General features: G+C 44.2%; 1 protein-coding gene across 3 annotated transcripts in view; it reads left to right on the forward strand.

The window, feature by feature from the left end:
• The window catches only part of ANAPC1 (anaphase promoting complex subunit 1), a 116,324-nt gene that overhangs the window by 85,192 nt on the left and 6,570 nt on the right, over positions 1–24,562 (forward strand). For all 3 annotated transcript variants that reach the window (XM_071208698.1, XM_058278076.1, XM_071208699.1), the window contains exons 29-45: positions 1,145–1,379; positions 2,612–2,703; positions 5,901–6,035; positions 6,186–6,268; positions 7,004–7,082; positions 7,875–7,949; positions 10,125–10,201; positions 11,447–11,537; positions 11,636–11,689; positions 12,687–12,880; positions 16,711–16,797; positions 18,342–18,459; positions 19,575–19,652; positions 20,003–20,070; positions 21,040–21,178; positions 22,896–22,982; positions 24,070–24,165. In XM_071208698.1, coding sequence (XP_071064799.1) covers positions 1,145–1,379; positions 2,612–2,703; positions 5,901–6,035; positions 6,186–6,268; positions 7,004–7,082; positions 7,875–7,949; positions 10,125–10,201; positions 11,447–11,537; positions 11,636–11,689; positions 12,687–12,880; positions 16,711–16,797; positions 18,342–18,459; positions 19,575–19,652; positions 20,003–20,070; positions 21,040–21,178; positions 22,896–22,982; positions 24,070–24,165 — 1,788 coding nt within the window. The remainder of the gene's footprint in view (positions 1–1,144; positions 1,380–2,611; positions 2,704–5,900; positions 6,036–6,185; positions 6,269–7,003; positions 7,083–7,874; positions 7,950–10,124; positions 10,202–11,446; positions 11,538–11,635; positions 11,690–12,686; positions 12,881–16,710; positions 16,798–18,341; positions 18,460–19,574; positions 19,653–20,002; positions 20,071–21,039; positions 21,179–22,895; positions 22,983–24,069; positions 24,166–24,562) is intronic.

The raw sequence follows: 24,562 nt of genomic DNA on the forward strand, positions 1-24,562 counted from the left end.
GCCAGTCCTGAGTGGAGGCTGTGCCGTCTTCCCTTCCCCAGGTGGTTCTTTTGCCTGCTGGTGCACCTGTGCTGGCATTTCTGATTGTTGAGAACACGGTTCTTTGCCTTTGTAGTGTCCTGTGCCCCTGCCTGTTACCAGCTGACTGCACACTTGAGGCTTTGTTTCTGGATCTCTCATCCAGAAACCTCTCCTCTTCAGCATTAGTGCTATTTTCCTGCCCCTCTCTCTTCCTGGCTAATTCGTCCTTCTCTGCGTCCCATTATGCGTTTTACTTTTTCCATGAGCTAGTCCTTCCTGATCGAAATTTAGGTTCCTTTTATTTAAAAAACTTTTTTGTTTTTAGTCTTTCAAAAAAATTGTTTTTAAAAGAAGCTTTCGATTATATAAATGATACATAAAAAATATAAGGGATTTCCATAAGCCCCACTCTCTCCCCCTCCCACACTTTCCCACATCAACATCATCCCTCTTTAGTGTGGTACATTTGTCACAATTGACAAAACCATATTGAAGCATTGCTACCAACTGTGGATTATAGTTTACATTATAGTTTACATTCTGTCCTGCAGAATTTTGTAAGTTAAGACAAAATATACAATCGCCTGTATCCGTCACTGCAGTGCCATGCAGGACAACTGCAGTGTCCTGAAAATGCCCCCATATTACACCTTTCCTTCCTCTCCCACCCCTCAGAACCTCTGGTGGCCACTGCCTTTATATCAGTGAAAGTTCTTCCATTACTAGAATAACAGGAAGTCTATAGTAGAATAATAGTAAGTCCACTTTAGTCCATTGTTTAGTCCCCAATCTTGAGGATTTTGGGATGGTGATGCCCGCACTGCCTCTAATTGAGAGGGGGCTTCGCTCCCATGGGCAGATGGATGGAGCTCTCTTGCTTGCAGTTGCAGAAGACACTCTGTTCCTTGGGATGGGCGTTGCCGGTCAGTAAATACTCTTTCCAATACTTGGTTCTTTCTTCCCCGTGGGCGCCTGTTCTGTGAGGTCAGGCTGTCTCTACCATTCCGGGTTTGGTGCCTCCCACTGTCTTACAGGAAAGCACCTGCTGAAAGTGGCAGGCAGGATGCTGTTTCAAATGATGTCTGTGGGTCTGGCCCTGAGTTTCATTCTGCTTCTCTCGCAGGGCCATGAGATGACAAGCATCGGGCTGCTGCTGGGCGTCTCTGCCGCTAAACTGGGCACCATGGACATGTCGGCCACTCGGCTGCTCAGCATCCACATCCCCGCCCTCCTGCCCCCGACCTCCACAGAGCTCGATGTCCCCCACAACGTGCAGGTGGCCGCGGTGCTCGGCATCGGCCTCGTCTACCAGGGCACCGCCCACAGGCACACCGCAGAGGTCCTGCTGGCCGAAATCGGTAGGCTCTTATGCTCGGACCAGAGTGAAAACTGAGGAGAAAAGATTAGCTTTTAGGAGCATGGCATGAAAACCTCTATGTACTGTCTTCCAAGGCCCATATGGCTTCACTGACTATCAGCCTGTCGTGCATACCCCAACTTTTTCATATTGTGTACAAAGGACTTCAGTCTTGATTTATATGCTTATGTGCTTTTCTATGGTTACTATCAGCGTATATATGTTATTTTTATTCTGCTTGTTTCATATATCATCACAAATGTTTTTTGTAATATTTTTTTAATATATATGTATATTTTTCTCTCCTCCCCTCCCCCGCCCTAGTTGCTGCCTGTTCTTCTTTGTCTGCTTCTGTTGGTGTCAGTGGCATGGGAATCTGTGTTTCTTTTTGTTGCGTCGTCTTGTGTCAGCTCTCCGTGTGTGCGGCGCCAATCTTGGGCAGGCTATACTTTTTTTCGTGCTGGGCGGTTCTCCTTACAGGGCACACTCCTTGTGCGTGGGGCTCCCCTATGCAGGGGACATCCCTGCATGGCAGGGCACTCCTTGCGCGCATCAGCACTGGGCATGGGCCAGCTCCACACCGGTCAAGGAGGCCCGGGGTTTGAACCGTGGACCTCCCATGTGGTAGGCGGACGCCCTGTCCACTGGGCCAAGTATTGTATATCTCGCTGAGTTGCTGTGCTATAATTTGCTTAATGGTTTTCTTATTTTCAGGACTTTTTAGGTTGTTTCCAGTTCTTTTCTTTTATACATAAACATTACATTGATTATCTGCATATAATTTTTTTCTTAGTTCATTTTTTTTCCCCTTGGGATAAAATACCAGGAGTTTGAACATGGTTTCACCATTTGTAATGAGTGGATTTGAAAATAACAAAACAGATTGTAAAAGATTAAAAATTGAAACTTTTTTGGAGCATCCTTCTTTTTCTTTTAATTTTTTTAATTTTAATTTTTTCAATTTCCCTCCTTCCTGGTAATTTTTTGGTAAGAGCGAAGGTTTCACAGTGTTTGACAGCCACTGCTTATGAAGACTCAAGTCGGCAAATTAAAAGAACCAGTTTTGGTCTTTATTTTGTGGGGGTACTGATGGGAGATAATTTGTGATAATGCCAAGCTTTGTGGGTAGTGGGGTTAAGTCGACACCACCTGGCAGCTTACTGGAAAGCCAGCGCTCTGACATGCTTACATGCTCGGGGGGAGGGCTGACTGAGCAGTGTGCCTCCCCTCCAGGGCGCCCCCCAGGACCAGAAATGGAGTACTGCACGGACAGGGAGTCGTCCTCGCTGGCTGCCGGCCTGGCCCTTGGCATGGTCTGCTTGGGGGTAAGCACTTCCCCCTCCTTCGCGTGCTGTAGTTACAGTGCCCGCGTACCTGCACCCCCTCTGCCTCCTGCCACTTAACCCAGAGGCCCACACTGGCTTCCTTTCTGGATATTTTTCTAAGTAATATGGGAAGGGAGAGAAATTGCAGCCAGGAGTGGAGCTTTGAAATCCCTTTCCCCAGGCATAGATACAGGTGTTCACGGATGACCTGAGGGATGAGGCATCCTGCAGGGCTTTGGAGCGAGATGGGGACGGGCAGCCCTCCCAGATAGGAAACCGAAGCAGGTGGATAGCATACGTGACGGCCACCTGCTTCTGCCGCCCGCCTTCACCCTGTGCCCCCAAGCACTGCCACAACAGCGTGGGTGAAAGTGCAATCAGGCTGGCCTGTCTTTAACCCCTTCCAGGACACTTAGTACAGAGTTACCAGGAACGTTTCAAAAATGACTTTCACCTGGGATACAGGTGAAGACCCACAAAATGGAGTCCAGTGAAGCTAATTATTTAAAGAGAGTTACAATGGAATGAGGTTTTTCCTGTGTGCATTCTGAAAACATGTGCTGTAATATCCGCGCTTTTAACTCTTTATGTTCAGCGCGTGAGCCAAAGAGGCAGGTACCGTGGAAGTGTGGCCAGAGTGCTGGCCCTGCCCAGTCACGTCGTTTAAACACTGGTGACTGTGGTTTCCTCGCTGTAACAGGAGTAGTTGAGGCAGTGCTGACCTGTGGTTAAATAGGATGCGGCTGTAGAGCCAGCCTGCCTTGGTAAATAAACTTTGCGGTCTCAGGCAAGTTCCTTAACCCTTTTGTAACTCATTCATGTATGAAGTGGGGTTCTTACTGTAGCTTTTTGATAGGGGTGTTGTATTAAGTAAGTCAATTCACATACAACACAGAGTAGTACCTGCCGAGTGTAAGCTTGTAGTGTGTTTTTTTTTTTTTAATATTTATTTATTATTATTATTATTTTTTAATTACATTAAAAAAATATATATGAGGTCCCATTCAACCCCACCGCCCCCGCCCCCCACTCCCCCCACAGCAACACTCTCTCCCATCATCGTGATACATCCATTGCACCTGGTAAGTTCATCTCTGAGCATCACTGCACCCCATAGTCAATGGTCCACATCATAGCCCAGACTCTCTCACGTTCCATCCAGTGGGCCCTGGGGGGATCTACAGTGTCCCGTAATTGTCCGTGAAGCACTATCCAGGACAACTCCACGTCCTGAAAACGCCTCCACATCTCATCTCTTCCTCCCGTTCCCCACACCCAGCAGCCCCCATGGCTACCATTCCCACACCCATTCCACATTTTCTCTGTGGACATTGGATTGGTTGTGTCCATTGCACATCTATGTCAAGTGAGGGCTTAGATTCCACATGGGTACTGGATGCACTCTTCCCGCTTCTAGTTGTAGACACTCTAGGCTCCATGTTGTGATGGTTGACCTTCTTCAACTCCATGTTAGCTGAGTGGAGTAAGTCCAATAAGTCAAAGTGTAGGAGCTGAAATCTGTTGAGGCTCTGGGCCTGGGTGTCATATTATCAGTCCAGAGATTCAAATCCCCTACATATATCTTAAACCCAGCACCAACTACAATTCCAATAAAGTAGCATGCAAGTCTTGTGAAAAGAGATCCCCTCTGAGTCCATTTCCATCACGCAGAAACACCAGCTCCAAAGAAGGGCCATCTGTCATGGCAGTGAACCCCTTCTGCCATGACCATAGAACCCGTGGGTCTCTTTATCCCTCAAAAGAACCAATACCTGGGGTTGTATCTACCTTATCTGTCTCTTAGACTCTGTTCAGTTGTACATAGGGGTATTCCTTCTGACAACCTCCAGACTCTTTTTTAGAGACTCACAGCCTTATAATCTCATTTCTCCTTTCCATTTCCCCCTTACATTAGGTCAAACCGCTTCCCGAAGTCATGTTATTATATGTAGACAGGTATATTCTGCTGTTCCGCATTGAATCTTTGATTCAAGGTCATTTTCTAGTTGCTTCTTCAGCTGGTATATGGTAGTGATCCCTCGGTGCCAGGGAGGCTCATCCCCGGGTGTCGTGTCCCACGCTGGGGGGAATGCATCACATCTACACGCTGAGTTTGGCTGTGAGAGTGGCCACATTTGAGTAACATGAAGGCTGTCAGGAGGAAACCCCCAGGCACAATGCTACTCTAGGCCTTGTTCTTATTGCAGGTGCATAGGCTCAAAAGTGTAGCCATTAGTATCAAGAGCCCACTGTTGGGCCCTCCTTCCTTCCTGGTTCTTGCTGTTGCACCTGGAGGATTGCCGCTGCTCTCCCAGGGCCCACAACAGTGACCCCCCGGCCAGGAGCCCAGTACCCCCCCAGCTGTTGTTTTTAATTGTTCCACTATGAGTATATATAGACATTACCATATACCCTGGGCATATGCCCTGTATAACTCCCTGTCAACCATATATATCCTGTCAATAACATCCCATATCAGTATTCCTCCGCTGCCATTGTTGAACCACTCTGTGATCCAAAACTTCCCGTAAAGTGAATCCCAACATAATGTCAGCTTCAGAAGAGTCTTAGATCACCAAAATTCATATATACAATATACAGTATTTCCCCAGATCCACCATAAAACCTTTTCCCTTCCACAGCAATAATCTTTTAACTTATTCATATCATATTTCCTGAAACTGATGTACAGATTCCGAAACTATAGTTTTCAAACAAAGTAACATTTGTGCTTACTATGTGGTCCATACTTTAGGTTGTACAGTTTTCTAAATTTTTTAGTTATCCTATGTTTTGTCTTATGGTTTTCATTATTAGTCTGTCGTCCCCTATATGTTTTTGGTGTATGTAGTGTGTTGTTATTGCAGGAAATTTCACAGGCACAAATAGGCAAGAGTTGAGATGTTCAGAATTGAGATTTCATTTAAATAGGTCATGTTTTCCTTTACTGTTGAGAGCATCTAACGCTGTATCTATTTTGAAGCTTTGAGGTTTTTTTCTGAAACGAAAGTATTAAGATGAACATATATGTCTTGTAAATTTTATGAGAATTATTAATAGTTTATTAACTTATGAGTAATAAATATTTTAATTGACAAAATGCCCCACTTTGAAGTTAATTCATTCCTTTAGTAGTCGTGGCAGAGCATTGGCTCCTCATAGGATTTCCTTCAACATTCCTGTTGTTTCGTTTCAAGCACGGCAGTAACTTGGTGGGAATGTCTGACCTCAACGTGCCTGAGCAGCTCTATCAGTACATGGTTGGAGGTCATCGGCACTTCCAAGCAGGAACGCACAGGGAGAAGCATAAATCTCCAAGTTACCAGATCAAAGTAAGTCCACCTCCAAGGAGCGGGTCAGGACTCCAGCAGTGAACAGGATACTCGGAGTAGTCCTCAGATTGCCGTTGGTACATGTGTTCGTTTTAAATGTAGATTAGTGCTGAGAGGACAAGTCTTACCTGACTGCCACTTTTCTAATAGGAAGGAGACACCATAAACGTGGATGTGACATGCCCTGGGGCCACCCTGGCGCTGGCCATGATCTACTTAAAGACCAATAACAGGTATCTGTGTGCCCTCCCTCTCCACGCCTTTCTGAACTCTGGGGTAAAATTCACTTAGCGTATGTGTTTATTTTCCTGTGTAGACCAACCTGATTTTAATTCTCTCAAATACCATCACAGATTTTATGTAGAAATAACCCATTGTGCCGTTTTAATGGTATTTGGCGACGTAATTGCCAGTTTCTGTTTGTGTCTGGTTTTCAGTTGATGGCACTGACAGCTAAACAAGTTCCACTTCATTAACTGGGCATCTTGTCATGAAGCCTGGCAAGGCCAGAAACCATTAGCACGGTTCTTTTCTTGGCTACTTGCTTTGTAAGTGGCTTCTGCTTAGTTCACACACTTTGCTTTTACCTTCTTAGCCCAGAACTGGTGCCTGTGCTTGAGAGGAGACCTTTGCCATTTCTTCCTTTACTTCTGGCAAAGGGCGAATGAGTAAGAGGCTCGCCAGGTGCCAGGTCTTAGTCTGAAAGGACTGTGGGATTCAGGCAGTTTTTCGAGGTTCTGATATTCCCTCCCTAAGAAAGAGCAAATGTACTGAAAATCTAACAGTGGCTAAAATAGATGTTTGCTCGTTGGTTGTTTGTTGAGTACCTGCTGTGTACGTCTGCCCCTTCTTGGCACTGGGGGTCTTTCCGTGTTTTGTGGGGAGCAGCACATAAAGCCTGAGACGTGGGTGTCTTCCTCTGCGTGTGGGATGACGTCCTGATGCGCTGGTGCTTCTTGCCCCGACAGGTCCATTGCAGACTGGCTCCGAGCTCCTGACACCATGTATTTGCTGGACTTTGTGAAACCAGAATTTCTCTTGCTTAGGGTATGTTGCTTTGTAATTTTTAAAATTTTTCTTAACCTGAGAATTCTATTCTTGGTTCTCAAATTTAGCGTGCAGATATTCTTTATAGAAAGCCTTTTATTATCAACCCATTAGGTATTTCTAATTCATTTTATTTAGAAGTTTCCCAAACACAACCTCTAAGAATCCCAGGAACATAATCATATCAATATGTAAAACTTGGAGTGGCATTTCATTTGACCACATTATTATTCAGAACTTTGTAACAAGCAACAAGTGACAGGGACTTCCTACTGTTTCATTCTCCTCCTTTGCTTCCCTTACAGGATGGGTGCTTCTCGCTTAGTGGTTGTGTATTTTCTTATAGGAACTGCCTGTTCTTGGCTTCCTGTCATATAGCTTTCGGGTATTGAGCTTTCAAAACTCTTAGTGTAATTATATGACATTGACAGTTTGACATAGTTGCCTGAAAAACCCTCTTCTTTTCTTTTAATGTTTTAACTTGTATGTTTTTAGCATGTAGAAGCCTTTAAATTATGACATAGTCTGAGCTGTGAATCTTTTCTTTGTTGTGATTTTTCTTTTATAGAATGTTTCAAAAAGTGCTCTCCATTCCCTCCAAACTTTGCTGATGAACTCAGTTTAGTTTTTCTTTGTTAAAATCTAAATCTTTACTTTAATGACTAGCTTGGGTTGATGCTGTTTACTTATTTTATGTTTCAAAATTACCATTGGTAGGGAAACTGATTCTTAAATTGTTCTATTCACTATGAACTTTGCTCTAATCAATTTTGCCTGAATTGCATTTTTAAGACACTTGCTCGATGCCTGATTTTATGGGATGATATTTTACCAAATTCCAAGTGGGTCGATAGCAACGTTCCTCAAGTAAGTACCTATAGTGTAAATATTCCTATATCTTTAATAGCATTACATTTTGATTCCTTCTGGGATTTTCCAGAACCCTGTAAAGTATTTTTTGTTGTGACAGCAATGTTGATGATTATAGTATCTCTTGAAGACTTTAAAAGACCTTTCATTTTAAGATTCATTTACTGATCATAGACCACAACTTTCCCGTTTGGCCTCAGATCCCTAGAAATATAGCTTTTTAAAAATGAAATATATAAAAGTACTCTAAAAAAGCATATCTGACATTTTTATACTATTAAATACACATTCTTCTGAGATGCTGTTTCACTTTGTGACAGTTGAAGATCTTCTGTACAATTGTTATTTTACATACTTTATAGCATGTTTTCCCAATAAGTGCTAAGTATATTAGTAGGCACAAAATAAGGACACTCCTTTGTAAAAACTCATAACTAAATATTGTAATTAAATATTGCCATTTAATCAACAACTTGGATAGGTGATCTCAGTTACTTTGTATTTAGAATATTAAGGTATTTATCCTTGAAAATTCTAGGTTGTGTGTTTGTTTCCCCCAGTGTTTCATTATGAAAATTTTCAACATACAGAAAGGTTGAAAGAACTTTATATACTATCTTTATTACCATCTAGATTTTACAATTAATATTGCTATATAAACTTGTTTGATCATAGTCAGGTTATCTGCTTATATATAAATTACTCACTTTGGAGGGGCATCATTTCTTCAGATTATCACAGTGTCTGAATATTTAGCATTCATAATTAAAAATTAAGACTAGGGAGTTAGGAAGAAATAGTAAAATAATTATCAGTTTGTCTTTCACACCAGCATAATTGCTTACCTACCTAATTATCAAAGAAAAAGGGTATTTTATGTTTTGATTTGTCAATGTTCAGTATATAAGAGGACTATCATAAGCAGCTTCTCAATGTTTATGGAAAAAATAGAAGGATAGATCACTTTCACTGTTTTTCTTCTGAGTACTTGCATTCATATGATTGGGAAATACATAGCTTTTTTTTTTTAAAGAAAAGAATCATGTCTATTCTTGCTTGTTAAAGCCATTTATTTTGTGTATGTATTTTGATAACTAGTTGTTCACTACCTATACTAAAAGGAAAAGGATATCTTTCTAAACAATATTTACAGATTATGTATAGAAATATTAGAGGTTAACATACAGTTTAGCTTAGCTTGGGTAATAAACCTAAGGACTAGCCTCACCACTGGTAGGTTGATAGGCTTAATGCTAGAAACATCCCATGAGTAACAGGACATGCCTGATTAGTTTACCTCCAGTGACTTTCTTTCCCCTTCCCCACTCTTCACCCCATCCCTGCCTCAGCTTGTATTTCAGATGTGTGGTGTGAAATATTTCTAACTCTAATTGATGCAGAGCATACTTTAGCCTTCCATTTTATATGTTTTCAGTCCCATTCAGTTATTGTTTAAAATTGGCCCATCTGAGATTTGCAGTTGGATTATGTATTAGTTAGCCAATGGGGTGATGCAAAGTACCAGAAATGTGTTGGCTTTTATAAAAGGTATTTGTTTTTGGGGTAGTAGCTTACAGTTATGAGGCCCTAAAGAGTCCAACTCAGGGTACCAGAAGAGGTACTTTCTCACCCAAAATCATTTGCCACATGTTAAAGCAAGATAGTGGGCGATGTCTGCAAGGGTTCAGCCTTCCTCCTTCTTAAGGCTCCTGGTCCCAGCTTCTTCTTATCTCAGCTGTAGGCTGGTATAAGTCTCACCTCTCAGGGCTTCTCAGCTGCTGTGTTCTTCTGTTGTCTGCTTCCATGTTCTTGATTGAGCTTCTGTTCATATAGCCCACCAGGGGGCGGGGACGCAACCCGCACACCCTAATGATTTGGTCACATCAAAGCCCTGATCTTAACATAATCAAGTTTGTATTTAATACAGTCAAAGGGTATCACACCCAGAGGAACAGATCAGTTTACAAACATAATTAAATATCTTTTCTTGGAATTCATAAATAATACCAAACTGATTCAAATTGCATTTAATATGGTTGACATATAGGCTTTGAATGAAATGGTTTGGAAAAGCTTATTTTATATAAATATGGCCGTAATCAGCAGTGTGTTCTTCATAGGGCTGAATATTTGTAACTTGAACACTGATGTCCACATATTCTTTCTTAACAGATTATAAGAGAAAATAGTATCTCTCTCAGTGAAATTGAATTGCCTTGCTCAGAGGATTTGAATTTGGAAACTCTGTCGTAAGTAATGGGTAATACACATTGATTATCCTAGCAGCCATCAGATTAATAAATGAAGATATCGTTTCAGCTGCTCAAGCGGACCTGCCGACGGGTCAGCTTAAGCAAGGGGGCTTTCTTGGCGCACAGTCCCAAGGCTTAGGGAAGTCCGAGACCGGAGTCACCGAGGCGGCGCTTTCTCCTGGAGACGCTGGTGCCCGGGGCTGGCGGGCAGCTGGGGCTCCCTTGGCTTTGCCGTCCCTTGACCGTGCACAGGGAGGCATCTCCCGGCCTCTGGGCCTGCTGACCTCCAGCTCCGGCTGCCCCTGTGGCTTCTCTCTGGCCTTCTCTTCGGACCTCCGGGAACAGAGTGAGACCCTTTCTGAGCCCTCTGGGCCCACCTTAGCCGAGGGCATCTCGTTCGGGTCCTGTTTGCAGCGATCACACCCCAGGGAGGGATCAGACCAGCAACGTGCTTTTCTGGGGTTCACGCTCCAAGCCACCACAGATGTAGTGATGCTGTTTAGGAGTAATGTTGCCCTTTATTTGAGTAATTCTGAATTCTCCCATGTTTCTAACCATTGTTCATCAGATGCGCACAAGGCTTCCATTTTCTCTCAAGCGGAGAGCTCTTCTTTTTAAGCTTGTAGGCGCTTAGAGATCACCCACATCTTAGTGCTATTTTTGTTGTAGTCCTCTGTTTTCTTTTTGAGATACTGGGGCTGGGGATTGAATCCCAGACTTCGTATGTGGGAAGCCAGTGCCCAACCCCTGGGCCGCATCAGCTCCCCTGAGTTGGTTTTTTCATTTGCGTTGCTTGTTTTTTTGTTTTTAGGAGGCACCAAGAACTGAACCCAGAACCTCCCATGTGGGAAGTAGGCACTCAACTGCTTGAACCACATCAGCTCCCCAGGGAGCTCTTTTGCCCTTAAGCAACAGTTTTAAGAATCCATTAACTTGTCCATGTTATTCTTTTAGCCTTTCCTTTTTTTTTTTTCCCTCTCTCTTGGTGAATTGGCATTGTATTTTGAAAACTTTCCTTCCCATGATGTGTATGAAGTCATGCAGGCAAGCGCAGACTTTCTCAGGCAGGTCGCCTGGCACTTCTGCCGACCAGGACAGGGGTCTCCACTTGGGAGGTGCCGCCATGAATCCCCAGAAAGACAGTGACCAGAGAGGGGACAGAAATTGTCGCTCCTGCCCCGGGTAGTGCACTGGCAGTGCTGAAGCCTCAACAGCACTAAATTTCCTACCATCTGTTTTCAGGCAAGCACATGTCTACATAATTGCAGGAGCCTGCTTGTCTCTGGGTTTTCGATTTGCTGGTTCAGAAAACCTATCAGCATTTAACTGTTTGGTAAGAAGCATCCTACTTTACTCTGTCTCTTTTTCTTTTTTTAACAAAGCGTTCACCTGTCTCTTTTAACTTAGAATTTTTCCTTTTTGTTTTTTCAGCATAAATTTGCAAAAGATTTTATGACTTATTTGTCTGCACCTAACGCTTCTGTAGTAAGTCATTTTATGATTTTCGTTAGAAATAAGATTAACTTGAAAAACATTCACTGATAATGCAGTTACTTATATGTTGTCAAATCTGTTTGCTATTTGTGGGAACTTAAGAGTGGGCCATTGGAAGCTCTGACTTGGTTTTTTATCTTTTAATTTTTGTTCTAGAATTTTAGGTGAGAAAATGCCTGCCCTTGTGGGGTAAGGTGGAACTAAAAAGGACTGTTGCCTTCATGGATTGTCATCCCTCATGTGATTCTCCTAGTGCCAAATATTGGCGATTTGCTTTTCAAAAATCAGTGTTTAGCAAAGATTAAGTTACGGGAAAAAAAATTAAGTTCATTAGAACAATTGTATGTTTCCAGAAAAATTGTGCAGAAAGTACAGAGTTCCCATATTATCCATCTCCCTACCTCCCCTAGTTTTCCCTATTATTAACAGTTTCCATTGATGTGGTACCTTTGTTACAATTGATGAAATATTATTATATTTATATTAAATATAGATGCAATGGCTTTTGAGGTATAGCTGCTCAATGGCAGGGAGACTAAGATTTTATTTTCTGATAAAAGCCACAGAAATTTATGCTTCATTGTTTATAGTATGGAAATTTGGAACCATTAAAAAGTAAGTAAATCAGATTATTGAACTATCAAAATCATGTTGTAGAAGAATTTTTTGTGAAAATTGCTTATAATATAAAAAAAACTAAAATATTATGTATAGTAAAAGCTCAGTTCATTTAAGATAGCTATACAGATAGCAGGTACAGATAGAGAGATAGGAAAAGATTTGGAGAGAAAGACAGGCAGCTCTTAATAGTGGTTCTCTAAGTGATTATTTTCTTCTTAGACTTAGCTTTGTTTTCTGAATTTTCTACACTGACCCTATATTTCATAATCAGAGAAGTATTGTTTTAAGTTAAAGTTACAGCTCTCTGTCGTCTGTTGATGACGAGACCGAGCAGCGCAGCGTGGTCATGCCACTTTTGCGTCTCCAGACAGGTCCGTACAACCTGGAGACGTGCCTGAGCGTGGTGCTGCTGTCCCTTGCCATGGTGATGGCTGGCTCGGGGAACCTGAAAGTTTTGCAGCTTTGTCGCTTCTTGCACATGAAGACAGGTGGTGAAATGAACTATGGTTTCCACTTGGCCCACCACATGGCCCTTGGACTTCTGTTCTTAGGAGGAGGAAGGTAAGTTAATATATTTTTTTCTAAGGGTGAGGTCTTTAAGAATGACTGGTTTTGCTTCTGAAGATGCACGACAGTGTCCGGTCGTTAACATCTGGCTGTCACCAGCTTGTGTAACAGTGTCCTTACACCGCAGGGCTCTCTAGAGTGGGCTCCAGTGCATGCCCTCTCAGTCAAGGTGCCTGAGCCCTTCTCCCCTGCACTGCTTCTCCAGAGTCACCAAAACCCCGTGACGTTTTCTTATGTTCCGCTTTCTTGCTGTCTTTCTAGCCTCTGTGGTTGCTGATAACCACCCCCCCCCGCCCCGTCCCGGAGTGCCCTGGCTTTTTATGATCTGTGTTAAAGAAGGGCCTACAGATAGGAAAATGTGCTGGCCACAGGCCCACGGCCAGTGGGCTGTGTCCAGGTCACGGAGGTCAAACAGCCACCCAGAGACCCTGCCTCACCCCTGCAGTGTCCCGCCCAGCTCTGCGCCCCCCCCCTTTCCCAGGGCGGTGCCTCTTCAGTCTTCCCTCACTCTAGGTGGTTCTTGCCCGCTTTTGGGATTTAAATGGAACCGTACACTCTGTATCCTTTGTGCCTGACCATCACTCCGCTTTTTGTTTGACTTAGTGTGTTGTGTGGCACGGTGGCACAGTCTCAGAGCTGTGTTGTACTCCCTTGGGACCGTATCACTGTGCATTTGAGGGATGGTTTTGTCCCTAGTTGGGGCTGTTTTGAGCAATCCTGTGCGTGCCTTTGGTTTTGTGACACGTGGCTCTGCGGGTGGTTATTAGGCCATGGTGTGTATGTGTGTTCCACTTTATACCTTACACGCTCACCAGCAGTGTGTGAAGTTCCGTTCCACATCTTCATCAACACTTGAGATTTTTAGTCTCTCTGATTTTAGCCGTCCTGGAAGCCATCTGGCAGTGTCTCATTGTAGCTTTAATTCCCGTGTCCTTGAATACTGATGCTGAGTGCCTTAGCTGTCACCTGGAAAGCCCCTTTTTAGACGTCCAGGCCTCATGCCTCCCCTTTTTCATACTGGTTTATTTCTGTGTTGATTGGGAAGGATTCTCGTCAGCTGTATGTGGTACAGTTATTTTCCCCCACTCTGTGCTTGACTTTTTACCCTGTTAGTGGTATGTTTTGATGAACAAGTTCTTAGTCCAATTTTTAATATGTTTCTTGGATGGTTTGTACTTTTTTTGTTGTGTTTATGAAATCTTTCTTTACCTCAAATAAAATCTACACTGGTGCAAGTATAGACAAATAAACAACAGAGCATAATAGAAAGTCCAGAAAGGCTTCTATATATGAAGACTTAATTTATGATAAAGGGGCTACTACAAAACCATGGAGAAAGGAAGGACTTCTCAATAATAATGGGCATTAATTGGGAAAAACCACACATGCACATCAATTCCAGGTAGATTTTAGATCCAAAAGTAAATGGCAAAACTAAAAGTTTTTACAAGATGAAATAGGAAGATACCTTTGTTTCTTTGTGGTGGGGCGTGTCTTGCTTGTTGTGGTGGGAGGTGGTGTCTGTTGTGCTGGGAGGCGCTGGGACCGGAACCTAGACCTCCCATGTGGTAGGCAGGCACCCAACTGGTTGAACCACATCCTCTTCCTAATTGTTTAGTTTTTTAATAAGTTTTTTAGTAAGTGTTGATAGCCAGTAGATCAAGTCATCCAACCTATTAATAGATTTTTTTCTTTATGAGTATATTTTTTCTATCCTTGGCTGTGTGTGTTTTCACATAAATATTGGAATTAATTTGCCATTTTCCACTTTAAGTAGTCTGTTAACTTACTGATTGGAATTGTACTGATTTTGTATCTTAGTTTGGGGGAATTGACATCTGTTGCAATGTTGAGTCTTCCAGACTATGAACATGGTTTTTTTGGGGGAGGGTGGGTGGATTTTTTTTTTTTTTTGAAGATTTATTTATTTATCCCCCCCCCCCCCCGCAATTTGTCTGCTTTCTGTGTCCCGCTGTGTGTTCTTCTGTGGGAATCTGTGTCTCTTTTCGTTGTGTCATCTTGCTGTGTCAGTTCTCCGTGTGTGTGGCACCATTCTTGGGCAGGCTGCACTTTCGCGCTGGGTGGCTCTCCTTACGGGCGCACTCCTTGCGCGTGGGACTCCCCTATGTGGGGGACACCCCTGCGTGGCAGGGCACTCCTTGCGTGCATCAGCACTGCGCATGGGCCAGCTCTACACAGGTCAAGAAGGCCCGGGGTTTGAACCGCGGACCTCCCATGTGGTAGGTGGACGCCCTATCCACTGGGCCAAGTCTACTTCCCTGAACATGGTTCTTGGCCAACTGGTAAAATTTGTCAGCTATGTCACCTGCTTTCCCCTTCTTATCTAAGACTGATCTATACCTGGGAACTCACCTATGCACATGCTGAAATATGTCTGTTTCTTTGTTTACATTTTGAAATCTCTTCTTCGTAATTCACTAAATATGTCTGTATGATAAATTCTTTTTTTTGTTTTAATATTATTTATTTTTCTCCCCTTCCTTCCCCCGCCCCCCCGTCCCAGTTGTCTGTTCTCTGTGTCTATTTGCTGCGTCGTCTTTGTCCGCTTCTGTTGTCAGTGGCACAGGAATCTGTTTCTTTTTGTTGCGTCATCTTGGCTCTAACCACTGGGTCAAGTCCGCTTCCCTATATGATAAGTTCTTGATACATTCTAAGTTCTTACTTGATATTGCAGTTATTAAATGAGATGAGGTGAGTCAGAGATTTGGGGCTGTGTGTGTGGCATATATATAATATAGACAAAATAGTTGCAAACGTGTTTTTTTGTGATATTTTATACCATTTTTCATTCAAAATATTTGAAAGAAAAATGATAGAATTTGAAAAATTTGCTTGTTTACTATGCTGAATTTGAACAACAGTAAAATAATTTAAGAAAAAATTCAAAGGAAGCGGATTTGGCCCAATGGTTAGGGTGTCCGCCTACCACATGGGAGGTCCAAGGTTCAAACCCCGGGCCTCCTGACCCGTGTGATGGGCTGGCCCATGTGCAGTGCTGATGCGTGCAAGGAGTGTTGTGCCATGCAGGGGTGTCCCCCGCATAGAGGAACCCCACACACAAGGAGCGCACCACGTAAGGAGAGCTGCCCAGCGCGAAAAAAGTGCACCCTGCCCAGGAATGGTGCCGCACGCATGGAAAGCTGATGCAGCAAGATGATGCAACAAAACGAGACAAAACGATTCCAGGTGCAACTGACAAGAATAAAGGCAGACACAGAAGAAGACACAGTGAATGGACACAGAAAGCAGACAGTGGGGCAGGGGGAGTAGAAAGGGAGAGAAAAAAAAAAAGAAAAAATTCAAATGATCATTTACTAAGATGTAGCCTTTATGAAAAAAAGTTCATCACGTTGACAAGTAAAATCTGTTTTGTATTTAGAGCAGACAGGGGTAAACCACGGACCTTTTACTAAGGCCACACTATACTGTGTGTTATTTAATAAATATATCACACCTGCACCAACACGTCTCTACAAGATTGATGTTTTTTTGAATTTCAATTCAAGCTCCTGGACACCGTGAAATCTTTCCATGGACCGCTAGAGGAATACTTCATGCATTCCTTGTTAATACATATACAGCGTGCTTTCTACATGCTCCTTCCACGTTTGTAACCTCTGGATTGTTATTTTAGCTTAAAACCTTGCTTGTTATTGATTCAGATGTGAACATTGGTGGGCTTTGCACCTGCGTTACGTACTAAATGGTCTTGAAATGGCTTCAGGACTAACCTGTGCTGCACTTAGCGTGGCGCCCCAGTGCCTGTGCCCTGGCCCTCACGCCACATCTGCCCTGCCCTGCAGGTACTCCCTGAGCACGTCAAACTCTTCCATTGCTGCACTCCTGTGTGCGCTGTACCCGCACTTCCCCGCGCACAGCACCGACAACCGGTGAGTCCAGTGACTATCCTCGGGGGGTGTTCTTTAAGTTCTCCTGGGGAGAGTGTGAGTGTGTTTTGGTTTCGTGTTAAAGCAGGTTAATAAAGCTGAGCTGATTTCTCTCTTTCATAGTGGAAAGAACAGATAAGGCAGTGGCTCTTATGTGTCTGTAGAAGTAGCGTAACCCAGACCCAGCCGCAGAGGTTGGCCATACCCTGTAGGGAAGAAACACCAACAGAGGATTCGGCCAAGGACGCTGAGGAACCATGCCTTCTGTGCTGTCATTGTTTAATTACAAGAGAATCTTGTGATTCAATGGCAGTGCATGCATGGGCTCCTTTTAGCCTCTTTTACATGCATGTTTAGAAGTTTTATATTAATGACATAGAAGGGACAAAAAACCAAAATGTAGCAAAAAAGCTGACATTTTTAGAAGAGGCAGTGCCCAGCAGCCCCTCCAGCCACGTTGAAGCAATCAGATCATACGAAAGCTCAGCGTTTTGGAGCACAAAAGACCACTGACACTTCAGTTCCCTGGTAGCTCGCGACATGGCAGCTCTGCTACCTGCAGGAGAGGGAGCACATTAGAGCGTGTGGTGTCCTTCTTTCCAGTGACAGCCAGGACGCCCCGTGTGCGCCATCAAGGGCACCCAGTGGTCCTCCCAGAAAAGGGTCAGGAGACAGGGCAGTCACGATTGCCATCCAGGTCATTTTAAGGGAGAGTAAGTGGCGGAGAAGGGACAGCTGCTTCCATAGTCCAAGCCCATGCTAGACAGAGGAAAGAGCCCTGCTAGATCACTGACAGCTCTGACACGTCATCTCTTGCCTATCAATTTAGGAAAGCTTTTTAAAATTAAGTTAGTTACTAGTTAAGATACAGTGGAAAGCCACACTCATACATTACTACTCATACTGTCAGTTGGCTTACCAGTTTTAAACAAAGCAGTTTGATGAGAAACATGAAAATCTTTTCGTAACTGACAAATATCAGGGTTTTTTGACCCTGATTGATTTTACTTTCTTTAGCTTGTGGGAGTGCGAAAAAGGAGATTGTCTATAACTATAATTTAAAAAAATTTTTAAGTCTTTTTATGGGATGTTAAATGCAAAACCTTTTTTAGTGTTTAAATTCTGAAATATAAGTTTTAAAGCCATAGCATAACCATTGCTGTTTCTAAAGTAATATAATTATAAAAATAATTCACATTCATTTGGAAAGTTTTTGAAAACTCAGGAAAGCACACCTACACAAAAAGAAAAATATTGTCAAAATCCCACCCATTAATTTTTGGTATACCATCTTCTAAGGATATGTGTATTTTAGAGTGCGGGTAAGTACGTGTGGCACTCTTTCTCCCCCTCCTTCCTTCCCATCACCCTTAAACAATAAAATCAAACAAAACTAGAAATAGATTCCTGAGAAAGGGAGGAGAGATGCCTGTGTTCAGCAGGATCCATCCTGCACTTGTTGCTTTCCTCCTGTGTGGTAGCTGTCCCCTGGAAGATGCTACAGGTGGCAGAGGTGGTGACCTTCCTTCTCTGTCTCCTGTGAACAGGTATCACCTCCAGGCTCTCCGTCACCTGTACGTGCTGGCTGCCGAGCCCAGGCTCCTCGTGCCTGTGGATGTGGACACAAACACGCCCTGCTACGCCCTCTTGGAGGTGACCTACAAGGTGACTCTCCCTGTGACTTACTGTGATTTTGTTACTATTCATCCATCTTTGTTTGAAGCTGGCCACAATATTTACATGTTTTGCCGATTAAAAGGTGACAGGAGTGAGTTGATCTCTCATAAAAATCTGAGCACATGTACAGAGAGAATCACGGTTTTGATTTTTTTAATATATTTTTTTATATATTTATCTGATTTGTGAATGTAAACATAAGCTGTGTGTAGTAGAAGTTGAAAGAAAAATTCACATTTGATAGTTTGGGGTTTGCTTTACACTTCTCCTTTACATTAGTTCCCCACAGCGCTTGGGTCTGATCTTCAGATTAATAGACTGAAGTAGGTTGTTCAGCCCATTTCACGGGGAAGCTGAGACGCAGAGCTTCTTTAAGCTTGTGAGGTCGCATTGCTTGCAAGTGACGAAGGTGGGAGGCAGGCCATCCCTCAGATCCAGAGTTCTTGTGTCTTGTGGACCATTCAGCCTTTTTTTAAAAAGATTAATTTATTTATTTCTCCCATTTCCCCCCCCACCCTCTCGTTTGAACTACCAAATTAAAAAAGAAATAAAAGCCTGTTGGTAACTTTACATGGTTGGTTGCAGAGTTCTAAAAAGCTAATAACTGATTCACAAGTATTCTTAGATTTGTTGAAGAGTGCTTTTAAGCCAAAAATTGTGTATTTGAAGGGGGTGTCTTTGATTTGAGATGCAATAATAGATTGCAAGTCATTTATCCTTGCTTCATTCGGCAAATTACAGTGCACCTTCTATCAAAACTGTGCTGGGCTCTGGAGATGGCATTGTCCTATTCATTATGGAACTTTTATCATTGGGGAGCCAGGCACGGATGCAGTGACAATAGCACGTGAGAATTGGAAGTGTGTGTCGAGAAGTGCCACGTCCACCTGTGGGGTTTGAGGAGCCCCCTGGGTGCATTCCTGGCAGGGACAGTGGTGTGTACAGACACCTGAGCCTGGACGGGCAGTCCTCAGGACGCTGGTGTTTCAAGCACAAGCCGTGCAGAGGACCCTTAGACTTGCGCCTGTGGAGTGGAGCCTTTCTTTTTCGCTGCTTCCCCTGACTACCTGGTGAACTGTGGCTGTTCTTTTACATTTGTAAAGGGGACTCAGTGGTACGAGCAAACCAAGGAAGAACTGATGGCGCCTACCCTGCTTCCGGAACTCCACCTTCTAAAGCAGGTAAGCGGGGTGTGGTTTAGGGGTCTGTTCAAGGCATGGGCTCCACAGGAGGGCCCTGCCTTAGCGCTAAGCAGACCCTCTGCTTGGCGTGTTCCGGAGCGGGGCAGTCCTGGAGAGCCCCGGCCGGTGCCTGGCGCATTCCGGAGCAGGGCAGGCACGGAGAGTCCTTACCCATAGACCCGATGACCTCAGGACATGGATCACATGCATTTTTGTCTGGAAACGGAGCTTGTGACACTGTTGGTGTTTCTTTCCAGTTAGGTCTCGTTTCCTCCAAGAAGCACGTTTTTTTTATTTTAGCAAAGTAGCAATTTTCCAGCTTTGATTAATTGTAATCTTTATCTTGGCAGATTAAAGTTAAAGGCCCACGATACTGGGAACTGCTCATAGATTTAAGCAAGGGAACACAACACTTGAAGTGAGTATAAATCGGCTTTCTCACAAGCACTTTTTAGGAAGTAAATAGAAGCGCTAAAATGCAGAAAGGTATAAATTTGAGATAATTTTCTACAGTGGTCCTTGTCACCTTCTGCTGTCAGCCATGACAATATATAGAATAGTGTGGTGTGTATCTTTGAGACAGGATTTTATTAGAAAATGAACATTTTTATTTAAAAACTGAAACCTAAATATTGTGTTTGTTAGAGAAACTTGAACTTACTTAGTTGAGGCAGTAATGGAATTGTCTCTTGGAACGATAATCTAGGGTGTAGTTAAGAATGTAAGGTTGATGTATATGTCTCCAAGGGGAACTTTATAACAACAATGTGTTAATATGTTAGACTGTTACCTTCTGTTGCATGTTTACCATTCTAACATTGTTAGAATGTTTTCATAAATTCAAGATGATGCTCCATTGCATTTGAATGGAAATAGTTACATGTTCACTTTGGTAAACAGAAAATGTTAAAATTTTATACGTTAGGTAGTGTATAAATTTAAATTTATGAAAAGTTTAAAAACCCTGTAAAAATATTTGTAGTTTTGCTATAATTTAAAATTCCCCCACCTACCTGTATAATAGCTGTTTTCTCTGTTCTATCATTGGAGTTGCAGTACTCTTTTCTTTCTGCTTCAAGCCAATCAATATTTGGTGTTTAGAATATTTATACACTGTGTTCCACATATAGTGCTCAGTGCTGTAAGGAACACAAAGGCTGTGAGGTTAGATTCTGCCTTTGAAGCTCCCACTTGAGTGTTTAGCAACTAGTAAAAATGTCTTCTCATTCAACAAATTCCAGAATGCAAACAGCAGAGAATGGCAGTGCTTGATTTTAGCTTTCTTGTAGGCACTGGTTTAATTTTAGACCCCATACACCCTAGTGGGAAATGTGAACATGGACTTGTAAAACAAGAACTGCCAGGAATGCTTGTCGTTGCCCTTCAGATCAATCCTCTCCAAGGACGGGGTCTTGTACGTGAAGCTCAGGGCTGGCCAGCTCTCCTACAAGGAGGACCCCATGGGCTGGCAGAGCCTGCTGGCCCAGACCGTCGTGAGCAGGAACTCCGAGGCCCGTGCTTTCAAGGTAGCGTGGACTGGTGAGGGCCGGACTCCTGGCCGCTGCTGATGTGCGTAGCCGGCCTGCGCCTCTGCATCTCTGCAGGCCTTAAAGCCTGGCCTTGGCCTGTGCTCATACTTGGCTGCCGTGGGGAGAGTCCTCCGGTGGTGTGCATTTTAGCGGCAGGACAGACAGCTTGTCACCATAAAAATATTTACTTTGAGAATTTTACTTGTGAATCCTCAGATCAAAGTTTCTTGCTAAATTAATGGCAAAATAGAAAAGGATTTTTGCGTAGCAGTGCTTATTGGCCCCTTTTTAAACCTCCTGTTGTTGCTTCAGTTCTGGTGAGGATGGAAAGGCAGTAGACCCAGCTGTGCTGGCTGGTGGGTGCGTCTGCTGCTGCCAGCACAGCTGCTGAAGGAAGCAGGTGGAGCAGGTGTGGCCAGTCTCCTTTCCGTGGGCCGGGCCGGCGTGCCTTTCACTCCAGAGCTCGGATGAGTCTCCATAAGCTAGCGTTCAGCTTTCGCAGCCGGCCCCTGTTTTCAGGAATTCCACGAACAGGCTGCACTGAGGAGCACCACAGTGGTCAGGACCCCGAGGGCTGTCACACGCAGCAGACGCGGCGGTGCACGCGTGAGCTGTCCCCTGCCCTTCCCACGGAGGAGGCCGTGGCTTGCTTTAATTCAACTGACATGTCATTTTAAGTTGGTGGCTTACAGGTGACTCTTTACAGTAGCCTCCTGTTTAAATGTATGTGGTTCACACCCGTGAATTTTGTGTGACAGTACTTGGTAAGTAGTCTATAAAATACCCTGGGAAGAGTTTTTTTGGACCAAGTTTAAATAAATGAGCACTGTAGCTTCTTGTAATAATTGGACCCCCATCTCCAGATCCTAATCCAATTTTTAAAGAAAAATAGCTAAGTTTAGATTTGAATTTTGATAGGGAAAATGTATAAAATTGAAAGACATCCCAGTTTCTTGCCTGCTGGGAATTCAGAGGTAAACTAAATCTCAGTGGAAAATGGTAAGGCCACCTCTTCCATTTTTGGTCTTGAAGTTTGAGTGATATTCTTTTTCCTTACCTTTTCAGTATAACAATTCTGGTTTCTAGTTTCTTTGTAAAGGAGAGGAAAAGCCGCCTTTGGGTGAGCTGTGTAAGCAGCAATTCCTGTTTTTTTTTGTTTTTTTTAAAGATTTATTTATTTATTTAATTTCCCCCCCTCCCCTGGTTGTCTGTTCTTGGTGTCTATTTGCTGCATCTTGTTTCTTTGTCCGCTTCTGTTGTCGTCAGCGGCACGGGAAGTGTGGGCGGCGCCATTCCTGGGCAGGCTGCACTTTCTTTTCACGCTGGGCGGCTTTCCTCACGGGCGCACTCCTTGTGCGTGGGGCTCCCCCACGCGGGGGACACCCTTGCGTGGCACGGCACTCCTTGCGCGTATCAGCACTGCGCATGGCCAGCTCCACACGGGTCAAGGAGGCCCGGGGTTTGAACCGCGGACCTCCCATATGGTAGACGGACGCCCTAACCACTGGGCCAAAGTCTGTTTCCCAGCAATTCCTGTTTTATCACTGACCTTTTGATAAATTGGTTGTTCACATTACCTTGTGTGAAAAGCTCCTAAAGCTCATAGCAGGATAGGCCGATGAAGCCCCAGCACGTCAGCACGCCTTGGGTTTCATGGGAACATCGTGGGATTGCATCACTGATACTTTCTCTTGCTTGTTTGTTTATTCCTTAGCCTGAAACTATTTCAGCATTCACCTCTGATCCGGCACTCCTGTCATTTGCTGAGTATTTCTGCAAGCCAGCTGTGAACATGGGTCAGGTATGCATTATATAGCCTGCTGAAGCCCCGGGACTAGAGTTTAATATTTCTGTCTGTGGACCAAAAAAAATCTTTAATATCCATATCTTGAGGATGGAGGACATGCCTCAGGCATGTTACTAAGTAAAAGAAGATTTTGCTTGGCAAATAAAGACTCTTCCACAGTCTAAAACTATTAAATTCAGTAACTCCCTACCTTGGTAGAAGAAACAACTTACAGTTCCTCAGACACTGGTCTTGACAGGCGGTATTTTGGCATGTGCTCCCTTGCCCTGTTGTGTCTTTTCCAGTGTTAACTCCCCTTATTTTAACCTACTTCACTGATTTTGTTCCTCTGTATTCATAACCCTTCTTCCTGTTGGCCATAAAAATGCTGTCTTCAGGATGCAAAGGCTGCTTGATGCACAGGCAGGCGGAGAGTGGACGTGGGGGCTGGTGACCTGGGGTGGACGGCCAGTCGCCCTGAAGGGCGTGCGGTCTTGGAGAACTTCCCAGCTGCTCAGAGATGCAGTTCCCTCCTCTAGGGACGGGGTCAGGCTAGCCCCTCCCTGGCCCTGCTGCGCACCCGGGTGAAAGCACCTTCCCCACCCCCGGGTCCTTCCTGTCTGCCTCACTCCCATAATTGCCTCCTTCATCAGCAGGGCTTGCGGATGAGGGCGCTGCCCCAGAGCCCGAGCCCACAGTTGACAGTGCTGGAGTAGAGGCTCAGGCCCGGGCCACCCTGAGCCCGCCCTGCTGGGCCGCGCCAGGCTGGGCCACGCCGGGCTGGCCTGCACTGCCTCTCCCAAGCTCGTTCTGCCATTTTTCCCACTGCCTCTGTTGGTGCTGGGTCCATTTCTAGATCATCCTCATTCAGCCCACTGCAGGCACATCTCCATAACGTCCAGTCTCATTCCTCTTCTCCACAGCATTTGGTCTCCTGAACAGCCCCTTAGTTGTGGTTGTGTTTCATTGCTGTTTGATGTTGTGTGTGCTATGATTTATGGGTTCAAGATGAGTCACACTTTTATATCGCTGTGTACTTATTTCTTGAATTGCACTGGGAATATGCAGTGGTGTGCCATTAGAAGATTCTGGTTTTCCACAGAAACAGGATATCTTGGACCTCTTTTCTTCGGTGCTCTATGAATGTGTTACTCAGGAGACCCCCGAGATGTTGCCTGCGTACATAGCAATGGATCAGGTAAGGACTGAAAACCTGTTACACTTCGGATGAGATCTGTCCTGGACTTTAAGTAGTGTGTGGAATAGTGAACCCTTCCTTTTTAGTTTCTCGTTTGCTTTTAGAAATTCAAAACTGGAAACCCTAGAGTTGAAAGCTCTCTACACATCGAAAGAGCTTAGGCCTTTTGGTGACAGGATTCCCCATATCTCCTGCTGGCCCCCCCCTGGCTAGGGGAGGAGGGTACATTCCCAGCCCCCGTCCCAGTATCCTTGTGTGCCTCCTGCCTCCCCTGGGAAGCCTCTGGAAGACAAAGGCTGTGCAGAGGAGCACTAAGTGAGCACACGGTGCCCCGTGATGGCTGCAATGCGAAATCCTGCCGGTGTGCGTGAGCTCGGGAGAGGTTAGGTGAGAATGG

Source organism: Dasypus novemcinctus, chromosome 17 (genome assembly GCF_030445035.2).
Source record: "Dasypus novemcinctus isolate mDasNov1 chromosome 17, mDasNov1.1.hap2, whole genome shotgun sequence".
NCBI classification, from domain to species: domain Eukaryota; kingdom Metazoa; phylum Chordata; class Mammalia; order Cingulata; family Dasypodidae; genus Dasypus; species Dasypus novemcinctus.